The sequence below is a fragment of the Alternaria viburni genome, assembly GCF_023758015.1.
Source record: "Alternaria viburni strain BMP 2772 chromosome Unknown scaffold_3, whole genome shotgun sequence".
NCBI lineage: Eukaryota > Fungi > Ascomycota > Dothideomycetes > Pleosporales > Pleosporaceae > Alternaria > Alternaria viburni.
Window position 1 is genome coordinate 45,831 of NW_026055772.1, and position 26,481 is coordinate 72,311.

Genomic DNA, 26,481 nt, shown 5'->3' on the forward strand with positions numbered 1-26,481 from the left:
AAAACCATCTTGTGAGGTATGCGCTCTAAGTTTGGAGAGCGCCGCGTTTTCGCTGATGGCTTCACCCACCCCCTGCATGTGGATTTCTTTGGAGACTTTGGGGGCCGCTTATGTTGGGGGCCAAGTTACCGAAAAGGGTAAGACGCATGAGATGGCGCACAGCCGCTTGATCACAACTGTATTGATTGCCGAGTATCGATCGTCTGGCGCTGTTCGCGATGGCGCGGGACCGGGGTAGAGGCTCGCCAGTACGCTGGGCGACGAACTCCGGCCCTCTCTTGCTGTCGCATTCCCCTCCGGCGAGAACCGTGTTCTTCGTACAATGATTGACTGCTGCGAGGTCAGTAGCAGCCCTGTGAGCATCCGATAACATGCTAATACCGTGTAGCAAACGATGAAATGCCCAGTGCCGTTCCGCACGGCTCTGCTAAAGACTGAGAGCTCGGATGGTAGTTCAGGGCCAGAGGTTCCGTTGCTGCCAGCAACATACCGGAGAAATTACAAAATCGAGCCCGTCAGCAACAACATCGGCGCGTTCTTGGATATCGAGCTGGATGTCCGCCGACTGAACGAAGTCCACAAATGGTTATGGCTTGTGGGCCTTCCAAGCGCGCCGCGACCTCTTCATTACCAAGTGGTCAAGAAACGGGAAATTGTGGTGACAGAACAGTTGGATCTGCATCTTGTTTGGTCGTCAGCGTCTTCGTCGTCGATTCTCCTCAAACCGCTGCCTCGCTTCCTTCTCTGCCCAAACTTCTGGGTCACGGAGATTTGCCCACGTCGGCACCTGTACGAGACGGCACTGGGCTTCATGCTGTCGTACGTCGCGCTCATCGAAAGGGAGGTTGACTACAATCTAGCCATCAACCACGGCCTCATTCCTAAAGAAGTCACTTGGTCTGGGTGGCTGGCGCTCGTTGGCGAGGTCGTCTGCACCTCGGTACAGACGCATACCATCGATGCGTCGGCTGCATCGTCTGTAAGCTTGCTGGAAGACCGCCCACGCGTCAACCAACGCTTCAACTATGGCGAATTGAGACTTGGGCGGCTGAACTGGATATATCGCTTGGCCATGGGCGAGTTGCGCGGGTACCTAAGCGGCTGCAGCACGTATGGAGCCTTTATGCGTGACAACGTTAACAGTCTCATTACGCTATTCGCATACACTACCATCGTGCTCTCCGCGATGCAGGTTGGGCTTTCGACAGAGCCTCTCGCAAACGACTACTCGTTCGGCATGGCGTCGTACGTCTTCTCCCTCTTTTCCATCCTGGCTCCACTCGCATGCATTGTCGCTATTCTTGGCGTTATAGCCTTTATGTTTGTCGTGAATTTGGCGCGCACGCTGAGGATTCGAGGGCAGAAGCGGCGTCAAGGTGTGAAGGTGTGAAAGCTCGACGCGACACGCGCCTGGCTGCTGGCAACGATGACGCGCTGCGGGCCGACAGCCAGGGAAGCGACAGCCCAAACATCCCCACCAAACCTCACCAGTCCCCCGGGGCCATCAACACCCACCAACCCCACCAAAGATAATTGATGAAACCCTAGGTCGCGATAGCTCTTCGCCGTCTATAGTAGCTAGGCATCCATGCCAGGCACCGACTGCTTGCATCAGTGGCCAGATACGGGCCCACAGACGACGCAACGTATCGCGATAATGCCCGAGGTCATCCACGCCTCACGGACATCAGTAGCGGGATTTCGCATCGTGCACGAGCAGAAAGATGAGAACAAAGTGCCAGTAATCCAGCGAAGAAGACTCGTATCAATAGGCTGTGTGCATATCTCTCTGCCCGGGCTGCAAGGGTGGCTAGAATCTGTGTCGTGTTTGCTGCATACACATCATTATGTATTAAGAAGTAGCTAGCTCCTAATACGATGTATACTTCTACCTTGAAAGATATATTCAACATTTTCTAATGCTTTTGTAGACTGCAACAGGAGGTATAGCTATCGCAGCACACGGTCTTGCCTAGGTACCGACGGGCTAGAATAGACGCAGTAGTAGCGGTACCTAAGTACAGTATTACACAGCATCGTCTGTGACATCAAACGCGGTTATGATAGAATTCTGGTCGACCCCGACGCACACGTTCTATTCGTACTTCAATCCAAGCCCATATTTGCATCGCCTGCCAGTTCAGACTCGCAGCGAATCCCTCCCTAACAGCTCCAAAGCTTCATGTCGACTGTTAGTTCCGCTAAGCCTGCTGAGCTCCAAAGAGCGAAGGAAGGAGTTTGTGTGTCAAGGCTCGGTGTAAGCACCTGCCGAGGAAGCTTTTATCCCGACACTTGACCTATTCCGACTCCTAGCGCTGACACTACGCCCTACATGACCGACACGGCCAGCAATCTCGAATGTCCATCTCTAACCTCATATTTTTCGACGAAATCGCCTCAAGGCACGACATCATGAGCGACGAACCAGTAGAGCTCACCAACCTTGGAGCGTCCAAGGTTGACACCCCACCAGAGGATGCTATACCACCCGTTCAATACCCGCGTGGTATCCGCTTAGCTTTGATAACTGTTGGCCTCGCCCTCTCCATCTTTCTCGCTGCTTTGGACTCCACGATTATCGCTACCGCAATTCCGAGCATCACCACGCAATTCCGTAGCATCAGCAGCCTGGCCTGGTATGGCTCGTCCTACGCAATTACCAACACCGCATTTCAATCTGCGTGGGGCAAAGCCTACCAGTACTTCAGCCTCAAAGCCACCTTCATGTCTGCAATTGCGGTGTTTGAAATTGGCAATGTGATATGCGCAACAGCACCAACGAGCGAGGTTTTGATCTTCGGGAGGATCGTGTCTGGCATGGGCGGTGGCGGAGTGATGACGGGTGCGTTCATTATCGTCGCGATGACAGCTGGACCACAATACAGGGCCGCCTATATGGGCGTGTTTGGCGTGACTTTTGGATCTGCAAGCGTCGTGGGACCATTGTTGGGTGGCGTTCTGACAGACGGCCCTGGATGGCGATATTGCTTTTGGTACGTGAACCCCGATCTGTGTTTTGGCCGCTCTACCGTCTACAACACACTCTCCACCAAATGTTTTGCGCGTGGATGGAAACCACGCAGGCATTGCAAGGTCAAGATCCGTGCGCTGACAATACACAGGATCAGTCTACCAATCGGCTTCGCTGCCGCGCTCACGATGTTCCTCTGCTTCCATGACCCAGGAAAGCCCAAGGATGTACCTCTCCGCGAGAAGCTTCTGAACTTGGATCTTAACGGCGCCATCTTGCTATCCGGTTGCTTCTCTTGCTTCATCTTAGCTACGCACTGGATTGGCATTATGCCTCCGACCAGTGCTCGTATCATTGGCAGCTTTATCGGTTTCGTAGGCCTTTTCATCTGCTTCGCGATCAACGAACGCTATATGGGAAGCTGCGCAATGGTACAAGCTCGCGTGTTCAAGAACAAACTCGTCTTCGCCAATCTGCTATATGCTTCCTTCATCGCGGGCGCCTTCTTCCCACTCATGTACACACTGCCAATCCAGTTCCAATCCGTCAACAACAACACGGCTTCGCAGAGTGGTGTCCGACTTATTCCACTCGTTATGGGCGTCTCACTCTTCACCATGATATCTAACGGAACGCTCACCTTCTGGCGCCATTACAAGCCCTTTTTCTTCGTGGGCGCAATTCTGGCAGTAGCTGGAAACGTAAAGATACACTCCTTGGATGCCAGCACACCGACCAGGGACTGGGTCGGCTTCGAGCTCTTGACAGCCACGGGAGTAGGCCTCGCTCTTCAAATCCCGATGATTGCGAATCAAGCCCTCGTTTCTGCTGACGACTTGGCCGCTGTAACATCTATGTCGCTCTTCATGGAGAATACTGGCACCGTCTTTTCTGTCGCATCGAGTGAAGCGGCATTCACGAACGGACTGCTTTCAAGCCTCGCCCGCAACCTGCCCGAACTGGACGCGAAGGAGATAATGGATGCTGGCGCGACGCAGATCCGCGGGCTATTCTCAGGTCATGAGCTTGACCAGGTATTGAAAGGGTATCTGGATGGCTGTAAGACCAGTCATGTCATACCCGTAGCCTGTGGCGCAATTTGTGCGGCAATCAGCTTGTCCAACGCTGTGCCGGCGACCTTTCAAGGGATAAAGAAGCGGCTTGGGAAAAGCCATGATCGATGATTGCTGAGATGATATGGAAAAGGAAGCTTCAACACATTGACGATGTTTCAACAGGACGACCAGGACTCAACGGTCCGGAATTAGTGGAGCTCAACGCCCGCGCCGCGAATCGACGTGTTGTCACGCCTCACACGGTCTCTTGACAGAGCCCAGCGTGTTGGTCAAAGTCGACATGATGGAGGTGGAAAACAGACACCGGCAGTTGCACCGTGCTGATGGGCTGCAGTGCATTGATCGTCCCTGGCCGGCTGCCGGTGCAATAGCGGCGGGACGCGTTCCGCTCAAACTATATTGTTGATATGCAACCATAGCCTATCAATACATCGGGCGCTCAAAGAGTTTCGCGTTATTGCTCGATGACTTTCACGTTGTTCGCGAGTCGTGAAGTAATCCACGTCGGATGAGATGAGCGCGTGGATGAAGCACGCGTGACGTAGCATAAGCTGCTAACCGAATCAGGCATAGCACCTCCATCACGAGCCATCTACGCCCGTGCGCAGCGGCGACTCAGCCATCGCCGCGCTTATCATAACAGTCCCGTCTCTCTCGCCCTGTTGTCTCTTCTGCAATGTCCACAAATCATGCCATCAAACTCATCGACTCTTAATCATCGGAGCAGGCCCTCTACCATTCTCTTCGCCTTTGGCGTCTTCGCGCAGGTCGCGTTGCTTTCCTGCATCTTCTGGACTTACACTAGCTATGGCAACCCCCGTGAGCCGACCGCCTTAGCGGAAACCACAACTAAGACATCATCAAGACCAAACGGCTTCACTCTGCGCCACCTTTTGGATCACGGCGCTGGACAACCTGGGCCACGAGCACGAAGATTCGATGTGACTCCAGAGCGGTTTGCCGTTGCTGGTATCGACTCCCGCATCGGGCCCTTCACTATCAAGTCGGCACCAGTCAAGATAGAAAGGCCCGCGTTACGTGGCTACGATGCACAGATCCCCATGTCGCCCATGTGGATCGCCGAGGATATTCCGGGTCCGGATGTCACGGACAAGAACACCGTTATCAGTTTCGCAAACATGTCCGAAGATGCTTACAAAGTCGGCCCTGACGATGCAGGATGGATGGACGTCGATGGGCATTACAACTCGTCGGTCCCTTTTGGCTGGGATGACAGTGGCATCCGAGGCCATGTGTTCAGCGACGACACTAACTCCACCATCATTCTGGCGGTAAAGGGAACGACGGTAGCCATGTTCGAAGGCGACGGAACGTCCGTGCACGACAAAGAGAACGACAACCTGTACGGCTCTTGCTGTTGCGGCCAGGGCGGCACATATCTTTGGCGCAAGGTATGCGACTGCCAGACTGGCACCTACAGCTGCGACGAGCAATGCGTCAAGAACGAGTTACGGAAGCCGAACAGGTACTATGCCGCAACTGTCGAGCTGTATCAGGAGGTTGTCAAAATCTATCCGGATGCACACATCATGACGACAGGGCACAGTCTAGGAGGCGTCCTCGCTTCTCTGATCGGCCTGCAGCACGGTATCCCCGCGGTGACGTTTGAAGCATACCCACAAGCCTTAGCAGCTAAGCGCTTAGGACTACCAGCTGCTGGTGACGTTGCTCCACTCAGGAAGAATACAGGTGGCTTCCATTTCGGGCACACCGCTGACCCCGTGTACATGGGAACTTGCAACGGTGCGACGAGTTTCTGCTCTATTGGCGGATACGCCTTTGAGACCCTTTGCCATACCGGAAAGAAGTGTGCATACGACGTGGTCAAAGACTGGGGTTGGAGGCAGAACACACAGACACACAGCCTTAGATACGCCATTGACAACGTGTACATGAAGTACGACGAGGCAGCAAAATGCCAAGAAGAGGATGTTGGTTGTGTCGATTGCTACCTATGGAAGTTCGAGAACGGGACGAAAACCACGACAACGAGTACTTCTACAACACCAACAAGTACCACATCATCGAGGACGCGGACGGAGACATGTAAGACGCCTGGGTGGTGGGGATGTCGTGATGAGACTACTACGATGGTATCAACTACATCGTCCAGCGTATCAAGTACTGCAACTAGCACAAGTACAAGTACCTGTCAAACAGTGAGTTCCAGAACCTCAAAACAGTGCGAACATGACTAACTCCTTGAAGCCCGGATGGTTCGGCTGCAAAGACAAGACGACAGCTACCGGTCCTATTACGTCTGCCACGACCACTACTACATCAGCTGCACCGACAACTACTTGCACCTCGAAGGGCTGGTTTGGCAGGTGTTACGATGACGTTCCAGCGACAACCACTCCAGCCATGCAAGCTCATGCCTACTGGCGGAATGCGGCGACTGCGACACAGACGGCGCCTTAGACTTTCAGAATCTTGCATATGCTATATGGGTATCTTTCAGTAGCATGATATACCCATTTAGAATTACCAATCAATCGTCTTCGTTGCTTCTTATCATCACGCGAAGAAATGTTGCTGCATGATTCCGCCATCTGGTGGTGGCGCGAAGGATCAGTTACGTTTAGGCTAAACCCGATTTACTTGAGCCATTCCTCGCATCTCTAGGCAGCCATCAACGAGTGTGTTAAAAACAAAACGCATGCAGCACAAATTGGCCATCAAACAAGCTCTCTCTGCTGTGAACACAATGCTTGACTTTGACTTCCACCTCACAACACCTCGTCTCTTCATATCCCACCTTAACCCTGAGGACGATGCTCATTGCGATTTCGCATACGAGCTAGTGTTTAGCCCAGGTCCCGCTGAGCAGAAGCCCGCAGTCGATGCGGAAAAGACAGAGATCACACCCCCTCGCGATGTTGGGAAGAACTTCATCGCGAAGGATATTGAGAGGATGGAGCAAACAGGCTATGGTCGCTACCTGGTCTCGCTCAGACAAAACTCAGCTTTGAACTTCAATTCACCGCATGAAGACGAAGACGTCCCTTTCTCGAAGAGACGACTAACGCCAATTGGCATCGTGTCAATGCAACTCGCGCGCTTCCCGTCCGAACCGTCCGCACCAACAATCCCAGATGTCGGGTTCACATTTCTACCCCGGTACCTTGGAAATGGGTACGCTACTGAAGCTGCAGCGGGCTTGATGGAGTACTTTACAGACGAGAAAGGACTCAAAGAGTTTTGCGGCTTTTGTAAACCGGAGAATACAGCAAGCGCAAACGTTTTGAAGAGGTTGGGGTTCGAGGAGAGAGGTCTAAGGGATGTAGATGGTGTTGTTGACGGGGAGATATTGAGCGCGTTGGTCTGGACAATTGGCGTTGGGCATGAGAAGGGCGCGCTTGAGAAGCGAGGCTTGCAGCGCGTTGTGAAGCGTTCATGGAAATTGTGGCGTTGAGGCTATTGGGCAGGTCTATACATGACATATCTCTTCATTAGATAATTAGCTCAGAAGACACTACTACACAGCATGCTCAATACAATCGCGATCATGCGCGGGTGTAGAAGAATTGTCCGATGAACGCGGTGCCGGACAGATGATCGGAAAGAGTCCGCGCGATGACGTCTGTGCGTCGGCCTAAGTCTTAGCGCAGTGCAAGCCCGTCTTCAGCCGAAGCTCGCATCCGTCCGATGCTTCAGCTTCGTCGGATGTTCCGTCGAGTGTTTCCTTTCACCACAGGGTGCAGCCGCGCGCTCTGGTAGCCGATTGCTAACTATTCGCACTCAGCTGACGCGACATTATTCCACGAGATGTCAACACCGGATGCACTGGCAACAACGCGTCCGGAGAAACGGCGCAGACTTGAGCGCGTCGCAGCGGCCTGCGATCTGTGCAAGAAAAGAAAGGTAAAGTGCGACGGTGAGCAACCATGCGCCTATTGCACTCGGAAGGATCGCGCGGCTACTTGCACGTTCAGCGGCCCTCATGCACGCCCGCAAGCGCATTCTGCCGGTCACACTCCCCTTCACGGTGTCCGTTCCGACGATATCCACCGTCATCACCCCCGTTCAACTGGCCATACACCTCATAACCGCGATCGAGATGAACAGGACGATGCTGTGCGACAAAGGCTTGATCGCGAAGCTGCCGAGGATGGAACATCACTCTCGCCAACATTGAGCAGAGATGATCAACAAGGCGATACAGTGGTGCCTCTTGAGGGTCGCATCCTCCGTGACGCCCAGGGAAAGTCTATCTTCATTGGCGACTGCGCCCCGCTGTCTTTTCTGCAGACAGTCAGGCATCTCATCACATCCGAGGTGGATCCAAGAGCTACTGTTCAAGCTACACGCGACCCCATCATTGAGATCGCTCGGCCTGATTCAGCGGATCAACATTCATGTCCTCCTATTGATGTGCATCAGGTCGACGCACTAGTCGACGAGTTCATGGCTGCAAGTAGTGGCCTCGTTCAGCTCTTCCAACGAGAGGATCTTGCTCCCGAACTGAAAGCATGGGCAGGCAGCAGGAATTCGAGTTCAGACGATGCTGCAGCTGCCGTCTTCTATCTGGTCCTTGCGATCGGCGCCCAAGAGCGATTCGAGGAAAAGGCAGAAGCCTGGTTCAATACTGCTCGGGATGTGCTTTTGAAGCATATGTGCAGCAGCATGAACGTGTCTACTGTTCAAGGCTTTGCCCTCGTAGCCATCTACATGCTCCGAGCGTCTCAGCCGAATGGAGCCTACTTATACTTCTGTATGCGAAATGAGAAAGAAGTGGCAGTATATAATACGCTAACTTGTTTCAGCCCTGGCTGCGCGTGCCGCATATGCAATCGGCATACACCGAACGGAAGTGAACGCATCCTTTGGCGAAACCATCAAGCTGGTGCGAGACCGGATTTGGAAGAGCATTCGCGTCACCGACCAGTTGATAAGGTAAGATACAACTACAGATGTCCTCAACCAAAGTCTCACACGTTGCGGAGTCTGCACAGCTTCACTCTGGTAGTATATGCTGATCCTCTGCTTCCCCATGTAGCAACGCATTAGGCCGACCTCCGTCCACATCAGATGTCGATTGCACCGTCAAATACAACACTTTTGAAGACAACACCGAAACCGATGATGCCAATATACTGGATGCCAGCGTCCAGATCTTCATGATTATTGAGCGTGTCGTCGTTGAAGTGTACTCTCGCAAACGCATATCACTACGCATTGCAGACTATGTTTCGCGACAGTTGAAGAGCTGGGCGTCCAAATGGCTGCAGAAATTATCTCATCTTACGACCAGACCTCATTCTCGAGAAGCCGTAGTGGGTGCTTGCTCCACACTCTGCTCCTATTACTACGGCATCATGCTACTTACCCGACCTTTCCTCATCTACGAGTTATATGAGTACATGGGCGCTCCTCTAAAGAGCGGAGGCTCACAAGCTGATCACCAAGAGAAGCGCAAGTACGCAGATGCTGCACTTGATGCCGCGTCGACGTTAGTGGATACTCTGCTAGTCGTGACGATTACAAAGCAGTTGCCTCGTAAGATGCCACTGATAGTGTAAGTAAAGCTATCTTGCCCTATTGAGTAGGCTAACAGGTATCAGATCCTGGCTCTTTACGGCTACACTTGTTCTTGCTGTCGGCATTCTTGGGGACTCAGGACTTATGTTAGTGGACAGCTGCAAAGATGCAATCACTTGCATGGACTACTTCGGTCAAGTCGACCCTCATGCCCGGCAATATTCACAGGTCGCACAATCGCTGCTCAAGATTACCACTGCACATGCCAAGAAGAGAGAGCTGCATCTGCGCCGTAAAAGGAAGCAAGCATCGTCGGAATTGTTTGGCCTATTGCCCGGAGAGTCAACTAACATCCCGGTCCAAGTGGACGATTGCGACGCACAGCTCGGCCACGGGTCGCTGGTCTCCCGGGACTCCGTTCAGCGCCACGTGTCTTCCGCAGCGCCACTCGATTGGACTATATACGATGCCGACTTCTTTGCCATGCCATGGCCGAGTGAGAACGATCAGGGTCTCCAGGATTTCCTGCAGCCGGGCACTCACAACCTTGATGGCGTATCCGTGGCTGACATACCGCTTTTCCCCATCCACGACCAGCAGATGGGCGGTGACTTCTTCCCGTAAATTCGAGATGGATGCGATGGCGTCACGAGTGGGTTTCTTCTTCAAGGTCTCTCCCAAGACACTTCAATGCACGACTTTTGTTTCACTAGTCTCGTCTCTCGATGTTCTCAGAAACGGTATCAGCTTGGTACCTCCAGTTCCCACCAACTCTTGCGTCTTCGGCTTTTCGGCCGCCAACTCCGTCGAGGCGGAAGCTATATCTCGTCTCTTGGGACCGGTAGTGGGTTTTCCCATTCGGCTCGGTATAATGATGTACCTGGTCACCAAGGCGATGTGTTTGTCGCGGAAGCCGCTGAGCGCCGCAACGGCTTCGTTGAATGCGGTCAGAAGCTCAGTGTTGTCTGCATGGCTATCGACGTAGCTTCGAATATTTGCGATTGCTTGGACATCATCAAGGAAGCGGGCATGGGGCCCGGGCATGTACCCACGCATCTCTGCGTGAAAGCCGCCGCTTCTCGAATGGTCGACGGAGAGGACAGCATCGAAAAACTGCAACAGCGAAGACTGACCGTTGGAACCGCCACGATACGCGCGCCATGTGCCTTTTCCGTTACCTTCGTCGTAGAAAACGCCGTTTGGTAGACCAGCACTCGCCATGTTCATGCTCCCAGCCAGGAAAGGTCGGATGGTGTGGTAGAACATCTGCGGGTCACACCGCTCATCCATGCGTTCCAAGAGCTGGCCAATGCGCTGCATTCCCTGTCGGAAGTATTGCAGGGCATGTATGATTGTTGCGACATCATCCGTCTCGACTGCTTCGATAGCACCAAGCATGGCCTCGATCAATGGACCTGCTCTCGCTTCCATGGCGTTCGAGATGATGAAAAACCACGACTCATCATCAGTACCCGTTGCTGTGTGTAGTGCCACCATGTTCTCCGGTTGCGTCAAGTCGGCGTCTTCGTTGAGTGGTGTCCAGTTCCATAGGTTCAAAGCCGCATATGTGGCCACTGGATGCACCTCAAGATAGTCGGCAGTCTGAAGGAACGGCACAGTAATCGCTGGAGGTAGTCGCTAGCTTCCTTGTTAGCGACTGTAGACTTTACAGTACTGCGATTTCATGCTGACATACCTCTGATGGCTCGGGACCTGCCCATATGTAGCCCTGGGCTATGACAGCGAGCATCGAGTGTGCTCTCTGCCATTCTGCCTCACTGGAGAGATGCAACGTATCGAGAACGGGCAATTCATCGACCCATTGCCGTATTTGCTGTGTCTCTATGAGGGTTGGAAGTTGCTCAACGATCTTCTCCCAGGGTTGATAGTAGGTGTGCGGTAAGCGTCTTAGTGGTGGCTCGGCAGGTAAGAACCCGTTCTTTGAGATGCCGTAATTAGGGAGTGCATCGGGTGATGGGAGGACGGGAATCTTGTGAGGACTCATTGCGGCGGAAAAGGTAGCGACGGTAAGGTTGCACAGTAATATCGGAAGGGTACGTCCTTCCTTGTAGCGGCGAACTCCTGCTTTATTGCGCTGAAGAGCGAGGTCCACACTCACCCACGGTCACGTTCCGATGGTCTTCCGAGCTCGGAATGACGGAAGCAATGTCGGATGAGAGTCCGACACCCCAATGAAGAAGGTGCAAGCTTAGTTTGACGCAAGCCTCAAGCCTCTTGCTTGGAGACGTAATGGTCAGATCGTGATGCATATATAGTCTGACGCCGTCTTCTCAGCATCATCCTCATATTCGTACATCACATTGCATCTCGTTGGTTCCCCAAGACATACCCTTACCGACAGCACATCATTACCATGGACGCATCTGCCGCAATCCAACAGCTTCGCCAAGGGCAAAAGCCACAGTGGCCAACAAACTCCGAATCAGCAGACTTTGCGCATTCGCTCGACCAAAGTGCAGACATTCCCAAGACGTTCCGACCCGAGTTTGTTGTTCCCAGCAAAGCGCAGCTAAAGCGGAAAACCCTGAACGATGACGCACAAACCGCCAACCCTGCATCAACACCAGACGACGAGGCCATCTACTTCTGCGGTAACTCTCTGGGTCTGCAACCAAAAGCTGTTGGCGAGCACTTGAACGCATACCTCAAGACATGGGGATCCATCGCGGTTGGCGGCCATTTCACCGCCCTCGAGGATTCGCCGCTCACACCCTACCAAGACATGGCTGCCGGGTGCTCAAAGAAGATGGCTGACATCGTCGGCGCATCACCTTCAGAGATCGTTGCGATGAACACATTGACCATCAACCTGCACCTGATGATGGCTGCATTCTACAAGCCGACAGAGAAGAAGCACAAGATTATGTGCGAGTGGCGACCTTTCCCCAGCGACTGGTATGCGATCGAGTCGCAAATAGAATGGCACGGTCTTGACCCGAAGAAGTCCATGCTGTTGGTCGAGCCGGATGATGGATACATCATGACCACAAAGAACATCCTCAAGCTCATTGACGAGAACGTCGATGAGCTGGCTCTCATCATGCTGCCCGGTATCCAATACTACAGCGGCCAATTACTCGACATCCCCACCATCACCGCACACGCACGCAAGCACAACATCACCATCGGATGGGATCTAGCACACGCTGCTGGAAACGCCGAGCTAAAGCTACACGACTGGGATGTTGACTTCGCATGCTGGTGCACATACAAGTACATGAACGCCGGGGCCGGTTCCATTGCCGGTGCTTTCATTCACGAGAAGCATGGCAACAACGACCACTATAAGGGGCTGAAGGGCTGGTACGGCCACGACAAGTCATCACGCTTCCTCATGGACAACAAGTTCGTTCCAACACCCGGCGCGCAGGGCTTCCAATGCTCAAACCCATCGATCGTCGACCTCACATGCTTAGCTGGCTCGCTCAGCCTATTCGAGAAGACTTCCATGGCCGACCTACGATCACGATCTCTGCTCCTCACTGCATATGCCGAGCACCTGCTCTCTCAGATCGCTGCGCGCAACATCAAGGACGGCAAATTCCCCTTCGAGATCATCACACCCACAGACCCTCGTTTCCGCGGTGCCCAACTCAGTGTACTGCTTCCAGAAGATGTCTTCGACGATGCGAGCGCGGCGCTAGTGGAGAACGGCGTTGTTTGCGACAAGAGGAAACCAGGCATCATTCGTGTTGCGCCGGTACCAATGTACAACACTTTCAGCGATGTTTGGCGTTTTATGCAGATCTTCGAGGAAGCGATACGGGAGAAGGATCAAGGGCAGGCGAAGGAGCAGCAGTCGCAAGGGACAGCGGTTGAGGCGAGGTTGTAGAACAGTAATGATTCGTTAGATGTTCTTTTAGCAGCGTTAGATGTCAATTTACATAATCACTGTACTCATGCTTCGTTGCCATGGAAATATCCACGTGCCTCCCATACTTCAGAATGGTGAATACTCGAAGTTGGTATCTGCAAATGCGTTGAAAACTGGTCTGAGATCATCCCCAAAGTGGCCGCAAGGGTTTATCGGTATTCATCGTCAGAGGCTTTTCTATCCATCTTCTGGGCTTCGCGCTCAAAGTCTTCTGTCAAGGCTCTTTGGGTGTGTACATTGGTAGATTGGTAAGTCGGCAACGGTGGTTCGCCATGATGCGTCGGAGTGACCCCGAAGTCATCTCCATACTCAACCACGGTAGCCAAGACTTTTCTATCGGTCTCTCATTTGCGCGCTTGCATCATATTCCAAACTCTGCCGCTCCAAGATCCTCACTCACCTTTACCTCGTCCTTAGACCGGAGCGGAGTAGAGTCGCGCTAGTGGTAAGACCACCTAGGTACATAATTCAACCACTCACTGCCACCCAGTTTCTCTCCACACCCACCTTCACGACCACGACCACGACCACAGTCGAAATGGCGGCTGCTGCTCAGCAACAGGCTCTAGCCTCACTCAAAGGGTAAGCTTGGTTGTGCCAGCTCCTTGTTCTCCCAGACCATCATCGCAGTGACACTGACCACATTACAGCTTACTTGAATCCGGCGCATATTCCGACCTCACCATTAGCTGTAACGGCGATACCTACAAAGTCCACAAGAACATTGTTTGTGACAAGATTGACTTCTTCACACGGGCCATCCGGTTTGGCGGAAAAGTGAGTTGCCTCAAGATGACGACGATTGAGCACCATGGACTGACCGCCAGCGAAGGAATCTCAGAATGATGTTGTCGATCTCCCGGAAGACGACCCCGCCGTTGTTAGACGCTTGATCCAGTACCTATACGAAGCCGAATATACGCCGCTGCTACCAGATGTAGACTCTACTGGATCTACTCCGTTCACGAACAAGACAAATCGCCCCAAGTATCACGCGAACGGAGATGAATTTCATTATCGCTTTCCCCATACATGCTGCTCGATCAGTCTGTTCCATGTAACATGCAATGATCCTACGGTTTGTCCACATCACAGGTGCAATTACGACGAAGCTGGTTATTTTCTGGCAACCGGATCTGTGTGCTGTGCCAATTTCACCTGCGATAAATGCGAGGTGAATGCAGCAGCACTCCCTCCGTTAAACGGCGAATCTAGCCAACCTCTTCTCCACGCCAAGATATACGAGATTGCAGACAAGTATGAGGTGAAAGGTCTCAAGGATCTGGCTCGTGAGAAGTTCAAGAGGTCCTGCGAGCAATTCTGGGATAATGACGTCTTCGCGGTGGCAGCGCATCACGTCTTCTCCACAACGCCCGACTCCGACAAGGGCTTACGCGATCTAGTCAGCTTGACAATTAGCAAACACATGTGCTTGATGGATAAGCCGGAGATCGAGGCTCTACTCACTGAGTTCAACGGGTTGGCGTTCGGTCTCCTCAAGTTGACAAGGAAGAGGGGTTGAGTGATTGGCGTGAGCTCAATCATGAGAGACTTCGAGAGTGAATATGAATGCACAAATGTGGTAGGACAAGAATCTACGAGAAGCAGAAGCATCATGGAGAAACGGTCGAATCAGAAATGGGCATTCGAACCAATTTGGAAACATGCGCAAAAGCTCTTGAGTACGGGATGAGATCATCATCAGGTCAAATAACAGCCATTTCATCTACTTCCTCTGCTTCGTGCGGTGCCATTTGTCATGTCCTTCTCATATACCGCTGATGCTGACTGATCAGTTCAGTGATACGTATATGCATATGCATATGCTTAATGAGACTGTCGACATCGGTTCACATTCACTTCAAGATAGAAAAAAGACTCGGAGGAAAGTCGCGCCGATTACGAAGTTGCTGAGAAAACTCACCCTCTACCTCTGTGGACTCCTCTCTCACCCAACAGTACAATCGTGTTCAACGCAAAAGATGGCAGAAGCTTCGCAAAAGCAGTTGATCACAACTCTCAAGAAGTAAGTGACCTTACACAAAAAGATCCACACACAAACTGACAGTCCTCAGTCTGCTCGTCACAGGCGCTTCGTCCGACTTCACTGTCACCTGCGGTCCTGATACCTACAAAGTCCACAAGAACATTGTGTGTTCTCGTGCGGGTTTCTTCGCTCGTGCTCTGCGATTCGGTGGGAAGGTACGTTGCTAACTTGTCCAGCGACGACGACTTCGATCGTGAAATGGTCTGCTTGTTAACACAATTGTAGGAAGCAATTGAGAACACTGTTGATCTTCCCGAGGACGATCCCGCCGTCATCAAGCTGCTGTTCCAATGGATCTACGAGGGCGATTATGAACCAACTGCAGATCAGGCACCTGCAGATCAGGAGCCAGTCTGGCCTTCGACCGAGTGTGAAGCAAAGTTTCCACATAGATGTTGCAATGGCTGGGGTTCATGCCAAACCACGGTCTGCACTCACCACACCTGCGGAACTGACTGCGATCGCGACTGCAATTCCTTTACTTGCCGCTCCTGCGAACCTGGCGCAGAAGCCAGCGAAGAAGAGAAGGAGCTTCTCATCCACGCGAAAATGTACGAAATTGCCGATAAGTACGATATCCCCGGCCTTAAAGACCTCGTCAAGGTAAAGTTTCGTCTCGCTTGTAAGCTGTCGTGGAACACTCTCGCCTTTGGCAACGCAGCTCACTATGCCTTCTCTACCACTCCTGATGACGACAAGGGCCTGCGGGACATCGTCACCGACACTATCGCTGCGCATATGAAGGCACTCTTGAAACTGCCGGAGATTGGGGCTTTGTTAATCGAGTTCAATGGTCTAGCCTATGATCTGCTCAAGACTCGGGTGTATCCGGAACTTCAGCAGCATGAGGCAAGGTGGTAGAATAGTAGAATGGACGCCGGGTTTGTTCTGTGAGAGCAAGGAAGATACGAAAGTATAATCTGGACCCCGTATGGAAAAGATGATGACAGCCGAAAAGGTTTGGCTATTGGGTGTCTGGAAGATAATCAAATGGGAACAGTCTGATACTAGACTCCGCGCTGTTGTTTTGCTGTGATGTCAATGATTTACTAAAGCAAATGCTAGTGAGATGGACGTGCAGTTGAGATCAAAGCACAGTAAAAACATAATGTGTACTAAGACGCTTTGTTATGCAACGTGGCTCAAGAGTATACCTCTACCAAATCTACCGCATAGTCCTCATCCCATGCACATGTATCGTTCCATCATCCCGCTGAAGCACATTCATTCCTCATCGCTCCGTCTACTGCAACCTCACCTCCCCCTCCTCCCTCTTCAACCCAAACTTACTCAACCTAATCCTCGGCACAACCCCCACAAGCACCAACACACTCGCAACAATAACAGCCCAATGCTGCACATGCGCCAAATTCAAATTATACGTCGTCCACGTCGCCGCGCAAATCGTCGCAAGCCCCAGCACCGCAATAACATACCCAGCCACCCTATGATACTTATAAATACTCTTCGCGTTCTCCACGCTACCATAAAGCTGCGGCACATAATACTGCGTGAACCCCACAATCGCCTGGATGTACACAAGGATATAAAAGGTGAGGCCCAGGCGCGCGTGCGCGGATTCAAAGTGTTCGTGGCCCGGGCCGGCTTTGTTCATTTCGATGATGATGAGGCCGGCGGTGAGGGCGGAGGCGCCGAGCGCGTGGAAGAGGAAGTGGGCGAGGGTGCCGGCGCGCTTTTGTTCGGGGGTGTGGGTTGGTTGGAGGACGAGGGCTGCTTGGATGGCTAGGAGGAAGCCGGCCTAGGGGGTATCAATGATACGGTTGGCGGGAGGGGGTGATTAGGGTGGTGTTGTGGCTTACGGAGTTGAGGAGCTGCGTGGTTGGGTTGGTTAGTTGGTGGTGGGCGAGGTTTGGGGCGTGGGGATGGGGCTTACTGGGTGGGCGGAGAAGAAGATGAGTTTGTTGGAGAAGATGGCTCCCCAGATGATGGCTGCGAGCTTTTGACGCGTTAGTATGGGCGTGGTGTTGGAGGTGTTGAGGTGCTTACGATCCATATTCCTGCTTGCGCAATGGGAGCGGTGCCTGGGTCTGTTAGAAGCCTTCCTTACAGCGTATGCTTGACAGCACATACCAATCCACAGGTTATGGTAGAGAGGCTGCCCATGCATCTGGCTCGCATCTCCTCTTCTGCCTAGAAGAGGCTCTTGTTCGCTCTGGCCGCGCGCCGCAGCGGCATTTGGTGGGATTCCCGTCGCAGAAGCCATGCTGTGATGTACAGAATCAGACGCGATGCTATAGACAGCCTGAGAATCGAGAGAAGATCGAAGGATATAGTGTCAGCCTGCGACAGGTGTCTGAGGGGTGCGCTTCGGACTTTAGGCGATGAGGAAGCTCCGGCAGACAATGACGACAACACGAACCCCTGTTCGTATCCACCAATTAGCGCGATGCGGATGTCAGATGGGTCGGACTCCGGCCAATCAGCGCCGAGATGACTAAACCGTGCAGAAAGTGGTGATGTTTGCATTGCGGGTTTTGGGGGGTGGAGAAGGCGTTCTTGACGCGAGATGCATGTCTAGCGCGTCCACAACGGTCGCGTGAGACATCTTCATCGCACCACTAGACGTGAATGAGGAAGCTGAGCATCGGTATTGGTGGTTTGAATATATTCTCGTCTCCGTTACATCGTTGCTATTGTACAAGTTCGCGCTCATCCATAGCGCTGCGTCAGCATAGTCATCCCCGCTGCGTGTTGAGGTATCAAGTCCATGTATAATATCCCCCCTCTTTCTATCCCAAGGCAGAGTCTGCTGCCATAATGCCGCCTAATGAACCATACCACGGGGAATCATCCTCCACCAGCTGCGTTCGCTCCAAAGTAACAATACGCCGTCAAATGCTCATGCATTCGCCTTGAAAACATTACATCCATTAACAATCCAACTGCATAACCAGACTAAGGATATGAGATGCGAGAAGCATCCCATGTAACAACCAGCGCCTCTAGTGCGATGGTAGTAACGTGGACCACTGTCATGTTCGGTGTGCCTAGTAGCACGTCCAGTGGCTCCCCAACTGCGCCGTTCGCTGATGCAGGTAGGAGCAAAATCGAGTACCGTGCCTCGATACAATGTGTACGTGTGCGTAAAGGTAAAGTCACCCACTCTCACTTCTTCTTCATGAGAGCAGGCTGTTTCGAAGGGTCGGCCGGATCCAGGAACTTGGTCATGGCAAGAGAGAGTTCTTTGAACTCCACCGGCTTCGTGACGTAAGAGTTGAAGCCTGCTTCCACGCACTTTGCGTAAACATCACCGAGGACGTTCGCAGAGAGCGCGATGATAGGGTGGCGGCGGTAGCTATGCTTCTTCTCCCACCGCCGTATTTCTTTGCAAGCTTGGTACCCGTCTTTGTTGGGCATGTGTAGATCACACTGGACGACGTTAGTACTGTCCGAAAGAAACAGACGTTGCTACTTACGAGGATGATCGAGTAATAGCCGGGTGGCTTTGCAAAGACGGTCTCGGTGGCTTGAACACCATCCTGTACCGTCTCTGTTTCAATGTCGATCCTGGCAAGGAATTTCAAGATGACCTGAAGACTATTAGTATGCGAAAAAAGTTACATGTAGAGGCCACTAACCGTTTGGTTGATCTTGTTGTCTTCGACCAGCAAGACCTTGTGGTTCTTGCCACCCACGCGGCGCTTGAGTTCTTCAAAGACGAGCTTTTGGCTGACAACGACCTGCTGTGCGCTGTCTTGATTGCGATCCGTGCTAGACTCACGCTCCTTCTGTGGGTCGAAGATGATGGCAAACTTCGAAGGTTTAAGAGGCCGGTAGATGAACTGGAGGCGTCGATCCATGTGAAGCTGCTCGTAGTCGTAGACCGGTGCTTCTTTGATCAGCTCCTTCTTCTGTGACGGATCCGAGACTACGACAACAGATGTGTTGCCGTACGCCATGGAGCTGAAGATCTGGTCCACGATGGCGTGCACCTCGGCAGTGTCGTGCAGCACGAGAACAACATGGGTGAATAGCACGGGATTGTCGCCACCCATCATCTTCTGCGCCTCGATGACGCTAGCTTGACCCGTCACTTGATGAGGTATCCCTTGAGGAAGCGTGTTCCTGATGTGTCGGATCGTAGCTTCCCTACTATGCTCCAGTGGGCACACCACCAGTATAGAATACATGGGAGGTTGTAGAGCACTGCCAAGCGGTGACAGACTACGATGAGGTGAAGACGCACGGAGCGTCTTGTCCGAATTGATGGAGGTGGAAGAGTCGGGCTTGGGGGCTTCCTCGCTATCGGTTCTTTTGGGTGGCAGAGCTAGTTTAATATCCGCGTCTGAAGCTGGGCTGGCTTCCTGCAGGTACGAAGACGCAGAAGATCTTTCCGAACGCAAGCTCGACTGTCCAGTAAGAGCGGCACTTGTCAAAGAGTGATCCGAGCTACCAGAGGAGAGGGACGGAGAGTCGCGCGAACGCTCAGAGGCTGAGAGACTAGATGCAGGCGACCTGACAGGTTCGCTCTTGTCGGAGGAGACGCTTGATACGCGCTTGATCGGTGCTTGGCTAGGATTTTGTGACTGAACAAATTTCTGAAGAGCCGAGGGCTGGGGTAGTGGAGGCACTGCTGGCACTGCGAGCGGTGTCTCAAAAGCCGGCGTGCCTGGTGTCGACACCTGTGGCCTGGGGAAGTCGTCGGCAGTGGGAAGCCCAAACTTGATCGTGAAGAAGAAAGTCGAACCCTTGCCTGGCGCACTTCGTGCATCCATTCTACCTCCATGTAGCTCGACGAACTGCATAGAGATAGCCAAGCCGAGACCTGTTCCGCCATGTTGCCGGGTGCTGCTGGCGTCGATTTGGCTGAATCGCTTGAACAGGTACTTGGCCTCAGCATCTGTGAAGCCTTGACCGGTGTCCACCACTTCGAATCGAACCATGGTCTCGTTGTCTCGCAGGGGTCGAGATCGATCGGGTGGTTGCAATCTGCATCGGATAAAGATTTCTCCTCGCTCGGTGAACTTGATTGCATTGCCAACCACATTGAGAAGAACTTGGCGAATGCGGAACTTGTCACCCTTGACCTCTGCTGGCACACCTTCGTCCACAAGGTAGTTGAGTTCAAGGCCTTTCTGTATGGCTAAGCCCATATTCAAGTCATTGACCTCTTCAAGAAGCGACGGCAGATGGAGCCATTCCATAGACAGCTTGATCATACCGGCTTCGACCTTTGACAGATCGAGAATGTCGTTGATGAGGTTCAGCAGACTGTCGGTACTAGCCTTTATGATGTTGACATGCTCCAACTGCTCAGAGTTGAGCGTGCTGTCAAGCAGGAAGTTGACCATGCCGGAGATACCGTTCAGAGGAGTACGGATCTCATGGGACATGTTACTGAGGAACTTGGACTTTGCATCCATGGTTTCCTTCAACGTCTGCTCGAGCAGCTTGTGGTCATTGATGTCGGTAGCTGTGCCATACCAGGTCTCTTCATCGCCGTCTTCAGAGAGTGAATTCTCTAACAAGATCCTGACCAGATGCCACCTGTAGTCACCGTCTTTGTTGCGAAGTCGCACTTCGGTGGAATACGATGCCCGTCCATCTGCATCCTTTGCAACCCTGAGAATACCAGTGCTTGCTAGTTTGGACAACTTGGCCTGAGGCATGTCCATGCGGTCTGGTACTGATCCACCTGGGCTGGTGATTGTTCGCTCAGTCTCCGATGAAGCGTCCGATGAGTTTGAGTCGGTTCTACCGTGATCTGCTGGCATTGAAGTAGGCACATTGGCGACTCCGTGTTCATCTAACTCGGGAAGCTTGCACTTGACAACGTCATCAGGGTGCACATGCTCCAAGAAGCCGTTGCCCAGGGCATGAATCTCACTCTGGCCAGAGAAAGAAATCCATTGGGAATTGCAGAACGTTAAACCTCTGCGATCGGACACGACAAACACAATCTGCGGGCTCGAGTTCGCCAGCGCGCGGTATTTGGCTTCCGACGCGGCCGTCTCTTGTTGTCGAGCAGAATTGAGTTCAGCAATATGCTGTTCGTGGAAATCCATGTTGGTGCCGATCCAATGAACAATCTGTTGGCGCTTGTTCTTGAGTGGGGCGACACGAACGTAGAACCATCGGTAGTGGTGATCGAACCTTTGCAATCTCACCTTCTTCTGCAATTGCTGACCAGTGCGTAGCGATCTGCTCCACTCCTCCAGATACGAATCGCGATCCTCTGGGTGAATTGAATCCCATGGGTCTTGCAACACCTGCCGTTGATCCTGGCCTCTATATATCAGGAATTTGGAGTTGACCCAAGTAATTGCTCCGGTATTGGGAGCGGCGGTGAAGATCTGCACCGGTAATGAGTCGGTGATTGTCCGGAGTAGACTTTCTGAAGGAGGTGGCATGTCAGACGTTTCGGTGATGGACGGTCTCCTCACATGACCATGCGGGGCCTGGGGCTTCCCACCGGGTGTTGTCGCCGATTGCAAGGACTGGAATGACGAGCTGAAGTCTGCACCATATGAGTGCAAGAACGAATGGCCTCGGTTGGAGTTGCTCTGCATCTGGGCGCGACGCGTGCTCAACGACTCGTCTGGCTTATCGCTACGTGCCTTGGAAGCATCGTCATTGGCCTGTTCAGCTACTGGGTTTACAGTCACTCGCTTTGCAGGACGCTTGTCTGTCTTGCGGGCAGCTTGTTCATGAGGCGTCGAAGTTGGGGCGTTCAACGTTTTGCCATATTGTTTTCTCGCATCGAAGTAGCTTTCAACCGCTTCGCTACCTGCAAGTTGGCCAGGGGTACCGCCCACGGAGTGTCTGCTTGAGAATCCGACGGAAGAAGTGTCCCAGCCAGGTGTTCCGGCGATGGAGTCTCCGGGACTGTGCTTGGATCGACCCGAGTAGTCGGAAGGACTAGTAACACTGCCCGCTGCTGAGTTGGTGATGTCTTCCAGATCAAGGTGGAGCAGATCGTCGAGGCTATCGGAATCCGAGGGGAGGCTAATGCCGCCAGAAGTGCCAGCTGTCATGCGCCGCTGTCGGACCGACGCGACTTGAGCTTGAGCGTTGGTGAAGTGCCAAGCATTGGAGAATGACGTAGCAAGGTGAGGGCCAAGGTGCTTCAATGAGTTGGTAAGGTTCCGCGGATATGGCACGATGGGCGACAGTATGGAAAGAATCGCAATGGGCGCTTTCCGCACAAAGCCCTCCTTGTTCAGCGACGTTGACATGGACTGTTCGGACTGTCTTCGCGTCATTGACGGCGTTTGATTTGGCGTGGAGGTTGCTGGAGACGCCATGATCTGAGATAGAATGGGATGCACCAGAGGTATGTGTGTGACGGTACTGGCTTTGTCAACGCCAATGGCCTCAACCATGCCAAATTGTGTGTAGTCTTGAGGTGAACGCGACGGGTTGAATGTTTCCTCGTCGACATTGCCTGTAGCGAAGAACGGATTGGCATCAGCATCATTCTGGATAGCCGGTGACGGGGCGGGCGACTGTGCCCATGGTGAGCTTGGGTACTGTTCGTACTCTTCATAGCGTTGCGGCAGGCGGGGATCATTCGTAGCCAGATTGGCACGGCCACGAGCAGCGGCCGCTTTGTGGGCTTCTTGTGCAGCAGCACTACCCTGTATCGCAGAAGGTTTGTTCTGTTCCGATTTGTCCTTACCTAAGTCCTCTTTAGATGTCGAATGCGAAGTCGAGTAATCTCTAGTCAGAGTGACCAAGCGCCCTCTCTCCAAGACACGGTTAACACCGGTGTTGTCGATGAGGGCATCTGGCTCGTGATCGAGAGCACGCAGTACATGGTACACAGCGCTGGGCGGCGAAGGCTCTCCCACACTGGAGAATTCTGGGTCGCTAAAGGTAGGTCCACCTGTTGGTGTCGAGCCAGCGAATGCGGGAGAGGCGCCATCAAAGGAAGCCTGTGAGACCTGCCTTAGCGGATGCTCTGGCCTGGCAGCCATATGGGGTGCGTGGCTGGCAGACCTCATTGGACCTCTTGGCCGGTTGAGCGACGCCGGTGTGGACGTATCTGGAGCGGCGCTGGACTTCTGGCGTTCGTGGCCGGCGAAGGAGTGATGCGAGAATAGCTTTGGTCTGCGTTCCGGGATCGTGGTGGAAGGAGGCATGTCGGCATGTTCATAGTCGCGTGAGCTTGGGTTCTCTTCCGACTGGAAATGGCTTGCTGCTTCCTGGTAGGTGGCTGCATGCGGGCTTCCCTCGTTCCCCATGGCAGTAAAACTAGTCTTCTGGCCCCATGGCACGTTCTCGATATCAGACGCATCCGCTGGTACTGCCAAGGTGGCTCTTTCCGCTCCATAGTGGTCGCGCATGATGGACGTTACCGCCGTCCACCAAGCAGCGAGGCCGGGCTCAGCACCCAGGCGCAGTACGATGTCGTAAAGATTGGGACTCGGGAATCGCGGGTCTTCTGCATCCGGGCTCTGGTAGTTTCTTCCTCCGGGGGCGAAGGGCGTGCTTGATGCGGCGGGGGTGCTGCTCTCGGAGGCGATGCGCTCTTGCGGGGTTGCGTACTCTCGCGACTGCCCCGCTGCTACCGTGGGCGATAGGCTGGTGAAGGGCATGTGGAATGCCGAGGCCCATCGTGGCGTGTTTGGGACTGAAGGGAAGGGGTAGGATGGCGTTCGAACGGCATGGGTGGCGGCGGGCGTGGGTGGCATGCTGCCGCGAATGGTCCTCGCCGACTCGGTCGATTCGGTCGACGTGGTAAGGCCCGTAGGAAGCGGCGGGTTCGGGCTCGGGGTTGGACTGATAAAGGCGCCCTCGAGGGTGGGCGAGATGCCTGGCATGGGTTCCTCCTTGATGGGCGATATGCGCCGAGAGCCCAGCGCGACAGCGGAATTGTTGGACGAGCTCCGCATGCGCGCCCGCTGCTGTTGCTGCAGCATCTTCAGCTGCAGGCCGCGCAGGCGTTCCACCTCCATCTCGTCGGGCGAGGCCTCGCTCAGTGGCGCTTCTTCCGCGGCCAGCTCGTCGGCACCAGCGCCTTCGTCCTCGTCGCCCGGCTGGCTCTCTGCCTCGCTCAGTTCGCTGTCGGTGGCGGCATCGTCGCGGGGTCTGCTCGGGTTCCGGGTTCCGGGCGAGGGCTGCGACGTTTGCGACTGATATGTCTTCGCGTCGCTGGCGGCCAGTCTCTGCAGTGGCGGGCGCGTCGTGGGTGGCGGCGCAGTCTCTCTCTTGGGATTAGGAGAGGGTGACGGGGCCTTTGTCATTATTGCATTCCCCAGTCTCCCACGTAACGCGCAAGTGGTGTCGTGATGGGGTCGAGGCAACGGCGGGCATAGATGGGATGGTGAGCTATGACGTCGCGGAGTGTGCTCCTGGCAAGAATGGACGGTGAAGCGGCCTCAGCACATGGACAGGTCAACAACACGACTTAATGGCCACCAGTGGTTTTCGCACTGTCAGACTGCCAGCAGAGGCCGAATCCCACCGGAGCGCAGAGACAAGCTGGGAGTGCTTGGTGAGTAAGAATCAGGTGGTGGGCTCATGCCAGGATCAGGAGCAGGATAGCCTCGCGCCCGTGGGCTTCAACACACGCCCGCATACACTTACAGAAACGTCGAGGCCGCGCACTGCACGCGCTGGACAAAAGCAGTTTGGATGGATCGTGGATCGCGTAAATGATGTGTATTGGCGCGAGGGACCGTCTTGCTCCTGTCTCATTACAGCCGCCCGCTTGGACGAAATTGACTGTTGGCTGCGAGCCGCTAGATCACGGCCAGCGACGTCATCAGGGTTTCTCGATACTCCAGCCGCGCCTATGCCGATCTGGAAACCTCCAGCGACGCCCAACCTCCACAGCCCGTACTCACCGCACCGCATTCTCCCTCTTCGCTGTCTCTACATCGTGATCCTGCCTTCACCACCCATCCCCGTCGACCGCTCTTGGGGCGCTCTACATGGCGTCAACTACTATTTTAGCGATGGCCAACGGGATGCCACGTTTCCCCATTGGATGGGTACCCCTGCACATTTCCAAGACGGTTTCCCATGCCGTCCCGAACCGGCTAGCGCCAGCAGCTTTCCTTCCGGAAGCCTGAGAGACGCTCGACGCACCACCGTTCTCGACACTACTCAAGAGCCTCACTAGCGACGCTGCCGTCCCTCTCTCGATTGACGTGTTGAATACGCTATCCCGCAAATTTGGCCGTCCTGTCGCGTCTCGGCCCGAATCTGCGCCTGCCTACAAGTAACCCATGGAGCCACTTGTGGTGTCATTGTGCTGGAGGGCGGACCATGCGGCTGGATCTTGCAGTATACCAGAGTACACTAGGAAGCCTCAGCGGCTTTGGCGCTTCCATTCTTCTAGCTCCTGTCAAATGCGGCGGGGCGGAATCCCAAGACAACGTGCGTGGTAACAATGTGCCGAGCAGCTGCCATGCGAGACACGCTGCGCTCCAAACTTTAACAATCTCTACCCGTCAGCTGGCGGGTACCTGCCTCACGTGCGAACACCACGGCTGACAGGTACCCACCGCCATGCCCGCGTCACCCTCGGCAGAGGTATCGTGAGATCAGATAATGCCTGCTCGCAGCCCTGTACTCGCAATCTATCATCATCCGCGACTTACCGCGCTTCCGTTCCGACGCTCGGAACGACTACCCCAACCAATCATCATACAGAGGTCTTCGAACGGGTACCTTACATTGCCCATTACTACCCAACGCAGATCTACAGACAATCCCAATATCGAGACGCCACAGCCGTCTTCGGTGAGGATGATCTTTGTGCGAACCGTTATCCAGGGTCCGCGCAGCTCTACTTATGGGACAACCACGGTACGCAATCGCCGATCAGATCGTGATGATCGCCACCCATGAACGTTTGAGCCGCGCGTAGCCTATCCGTGCGAGATATGGCACTACATCTCTCCATGAAGAACTATGATTATTACCGAAGAATGAGCTGTTTCGCATATTTAATGGTGTATGAACAAAGGACCATCTACATCTTACAAATACCATCTGCCTGCGCACCAGCATCAGATTTAAC

The 26,481-nt window shown here is 53.7% G+C and overlaps 11 protein-coding genes across 11 annotated transcripts; 8 read left to right on the top strand and 3 right to left on the bottom strand.

Moving 5' to 3' along the window:
* Positions 1-394: 394 nt before the first annotated feature.
* J4E79_001649 (uncharacterized protein) lies at positions 395-1,390 on the top strand (the record flags this gene model as incomplete). Its single annotated transcript, XM_049350557.1, has 1 exon — positions 395-1,390. One exon carries the CDS (start codon positions 395-397, stop codon positions 1,388-1,390), a length of 996 nt encoding a protein of 331 aa, XP_049214396.1.
* Positions 1,391-2,412: 1,022 nt separating this feature from the next.
* J4E79_001650 (uncharacterized protein) lies at positions 2,413-4,148 on the top strand (the record flags this gene model as incomplete). The annotated part of the gene is made up of 2 exons (XM_049350558.1): positions 2,413-4,016; positions 4,058-4,148. 2 exons carry the CDS (start codon positions 2,413-2,415, stop codon positions 4,146-4,148), a joined length of 1,695 nt encoding a protein of 564 aa, XP_049214397.1.
* Positions 4,149-4,736: 588 nt separating this feature from the next.
* On the top strand, positions 4,737-6,118 carry J4E79_001651 (uncharacterized protein; the record flags this gene model as incomplete). The annotated part of the gene is made up of 2 exons (XM_049350559.1): positions 4,737-6,006; positions 6,030-6,118. 2 exons carry the CDS (start codon positions 4,737-4,739, stop codon positions 6,116-6,118), a joined length of 1,359 nt encoding a protein of 452 aa, XP_049214398.1.
* Positions 6,119-6,775: 657 nt separating this feature from the next.
* Positions 6,776-7,346, top strand: J4E79_001652 (uncharacterized protein; the record flags this gene model as incomplete). Its single annotated transcript, XM_049350560.1, has 2 exons — positions 6,776-7,203; positions 7,319-7,346. The coding sequence occupies 2 exons, from the start codon at positions 6,776-6,778 to the stop codon at positions 7,344-7,346; spliced, it is 456 nt and encodes a 151-aa protein (XP_049214399.1).
* A 665-nt stretch (positions 7,347-8,011) lies between these two features.
* J4E79_001653 (uncharacterized protein) lies at positions 8,012-10,173 on the top strand (the record flags this gene model as incomplete). The annotated part of the gene is made up of 5 exons (XM_049350561.1): positions 8,012-8,145; positions 8,211-8,782; positions 8,835-8,964; positions 9,068-9,586; positions 9,633-10,173. 5 exons carry the CDS (start codon positions 8,012-8,014, stop codon positions 10,171-10,173), a joined length of 1,896 nt encoding a protein of 631 aa, XP_049214400.1.
* A 63-nt stretch (positions 10,174-10,236) lies between these two features.
* J4E79_001654 (uncharacterized protein) lies at positions 10,237-11,554 on the bottom strand (the record flags this gene model as incomplete). Its single annotated transcript, XM_049350562.1, has 2 exons — positions 10,237-11,187; positions 11,246-11,554. The coding sequence occupies 2 exons, from the start codon at positions 11,552-11,554 to the stop codon at positions 10,237-10,239; spliced, it is 1,260 nt and encodes a 419-aa protein (XP_049214401.1).
* A 369-nt stretch (positions 11,555-11,923) lies between these two features.
* Positions 11,924-13,402, top strand: BNA52 (Kynureninase 2; the record flags this gene model as incomplete). Its single annotated transcript, XM_049350563.1, has 1 exon — positions 11,924-13,402. The coding sequence occupies one exon, from the start codon at positions 11,924-11,926 to the stop codon at positions 13,400-13,402; it is 1,479 nt and encodes a 492-aa protein (XP_049214402.1).
* A 580-nt stretch (positions 13,403-13,982) lies between these two features.
* On the top strand, positions 13,983-14,966 carry J4E79_001656 (uncharacterized protein; the record flags this gene model as incomplete). The annotated part of the gene is made up of 4 exons (XM_049350564.1): positions 13,983-14,026; positions 14,095-14,221; positions 14,277-14,431; positions 14,660-14,966. 4 exons carry the CDS (start codon positions 13,983-13,985, stop codon positions 14,964-14,966), a joined length of 633 nt encoding a protein of 210 aa, XP_049214403.1.
* Positions 14,967-15,426: 460 nt separating this feature from the next.
* Positions 15,427-16,352, top strand: J4E79_001657 (uncharacterized protein; the record flags this gene model as incomplete). The annotated part of the gene is made up of 3 exons (XM_049350565.1): positions 15,427-15,470; positions 15,520-15,646; positions 15,717-16,352. The coding sequence occupies 3 exons, from the start codon at positions 15,427-15,429 to the stop codon at positions 16,350-16,352; spliced, it is 807 nt and encodes a 268-aa protein (XP_049214404.1).
* A 515-nt stretch (positions 16,353-16,867) lies between these two features.
* On the bottom strand, positions 16,868-17,715 carry J4E79_001658 (uncharacterized protein; the record flags this gene model as incomplete). Its single annotated transcript, XM_049350566.1, has 4 exons — positions 16,868-16,936; positions 17,014-17,250; positions 17,386-17,441; positions 17,583-17,715. 4 exons carry the CDS (start codon positions 17,713-17,715, stop codon positions 16,868-16,870), a joined length of 495 nt encoding a protein of 164 aa, XP_049214405.1.
* Positions 17,716-18,617: 902 nt separating this feature from the next.
* J4E79_001659 (uncharacterized protein) lies at positions 18,618-24,697 on the bottom strand (the record flags this gene model as incomplete). Its single annotated transcript, XM_049350567.1, has 3 exons — positions 18,618-18,881; positions 18,929-19,042; positions 19,091-24,697. The coding sequence occupies 3 exons, from the start codon at positions 24,695-24,697 to the stop codon at positions 18,618-18,620; spliced, it is 5,985 nt and encodes a 1,994-aa protein (XP_049214406.1).
* Positions 24,698-26,481: the final 1,784 nt, after the last annotated feature.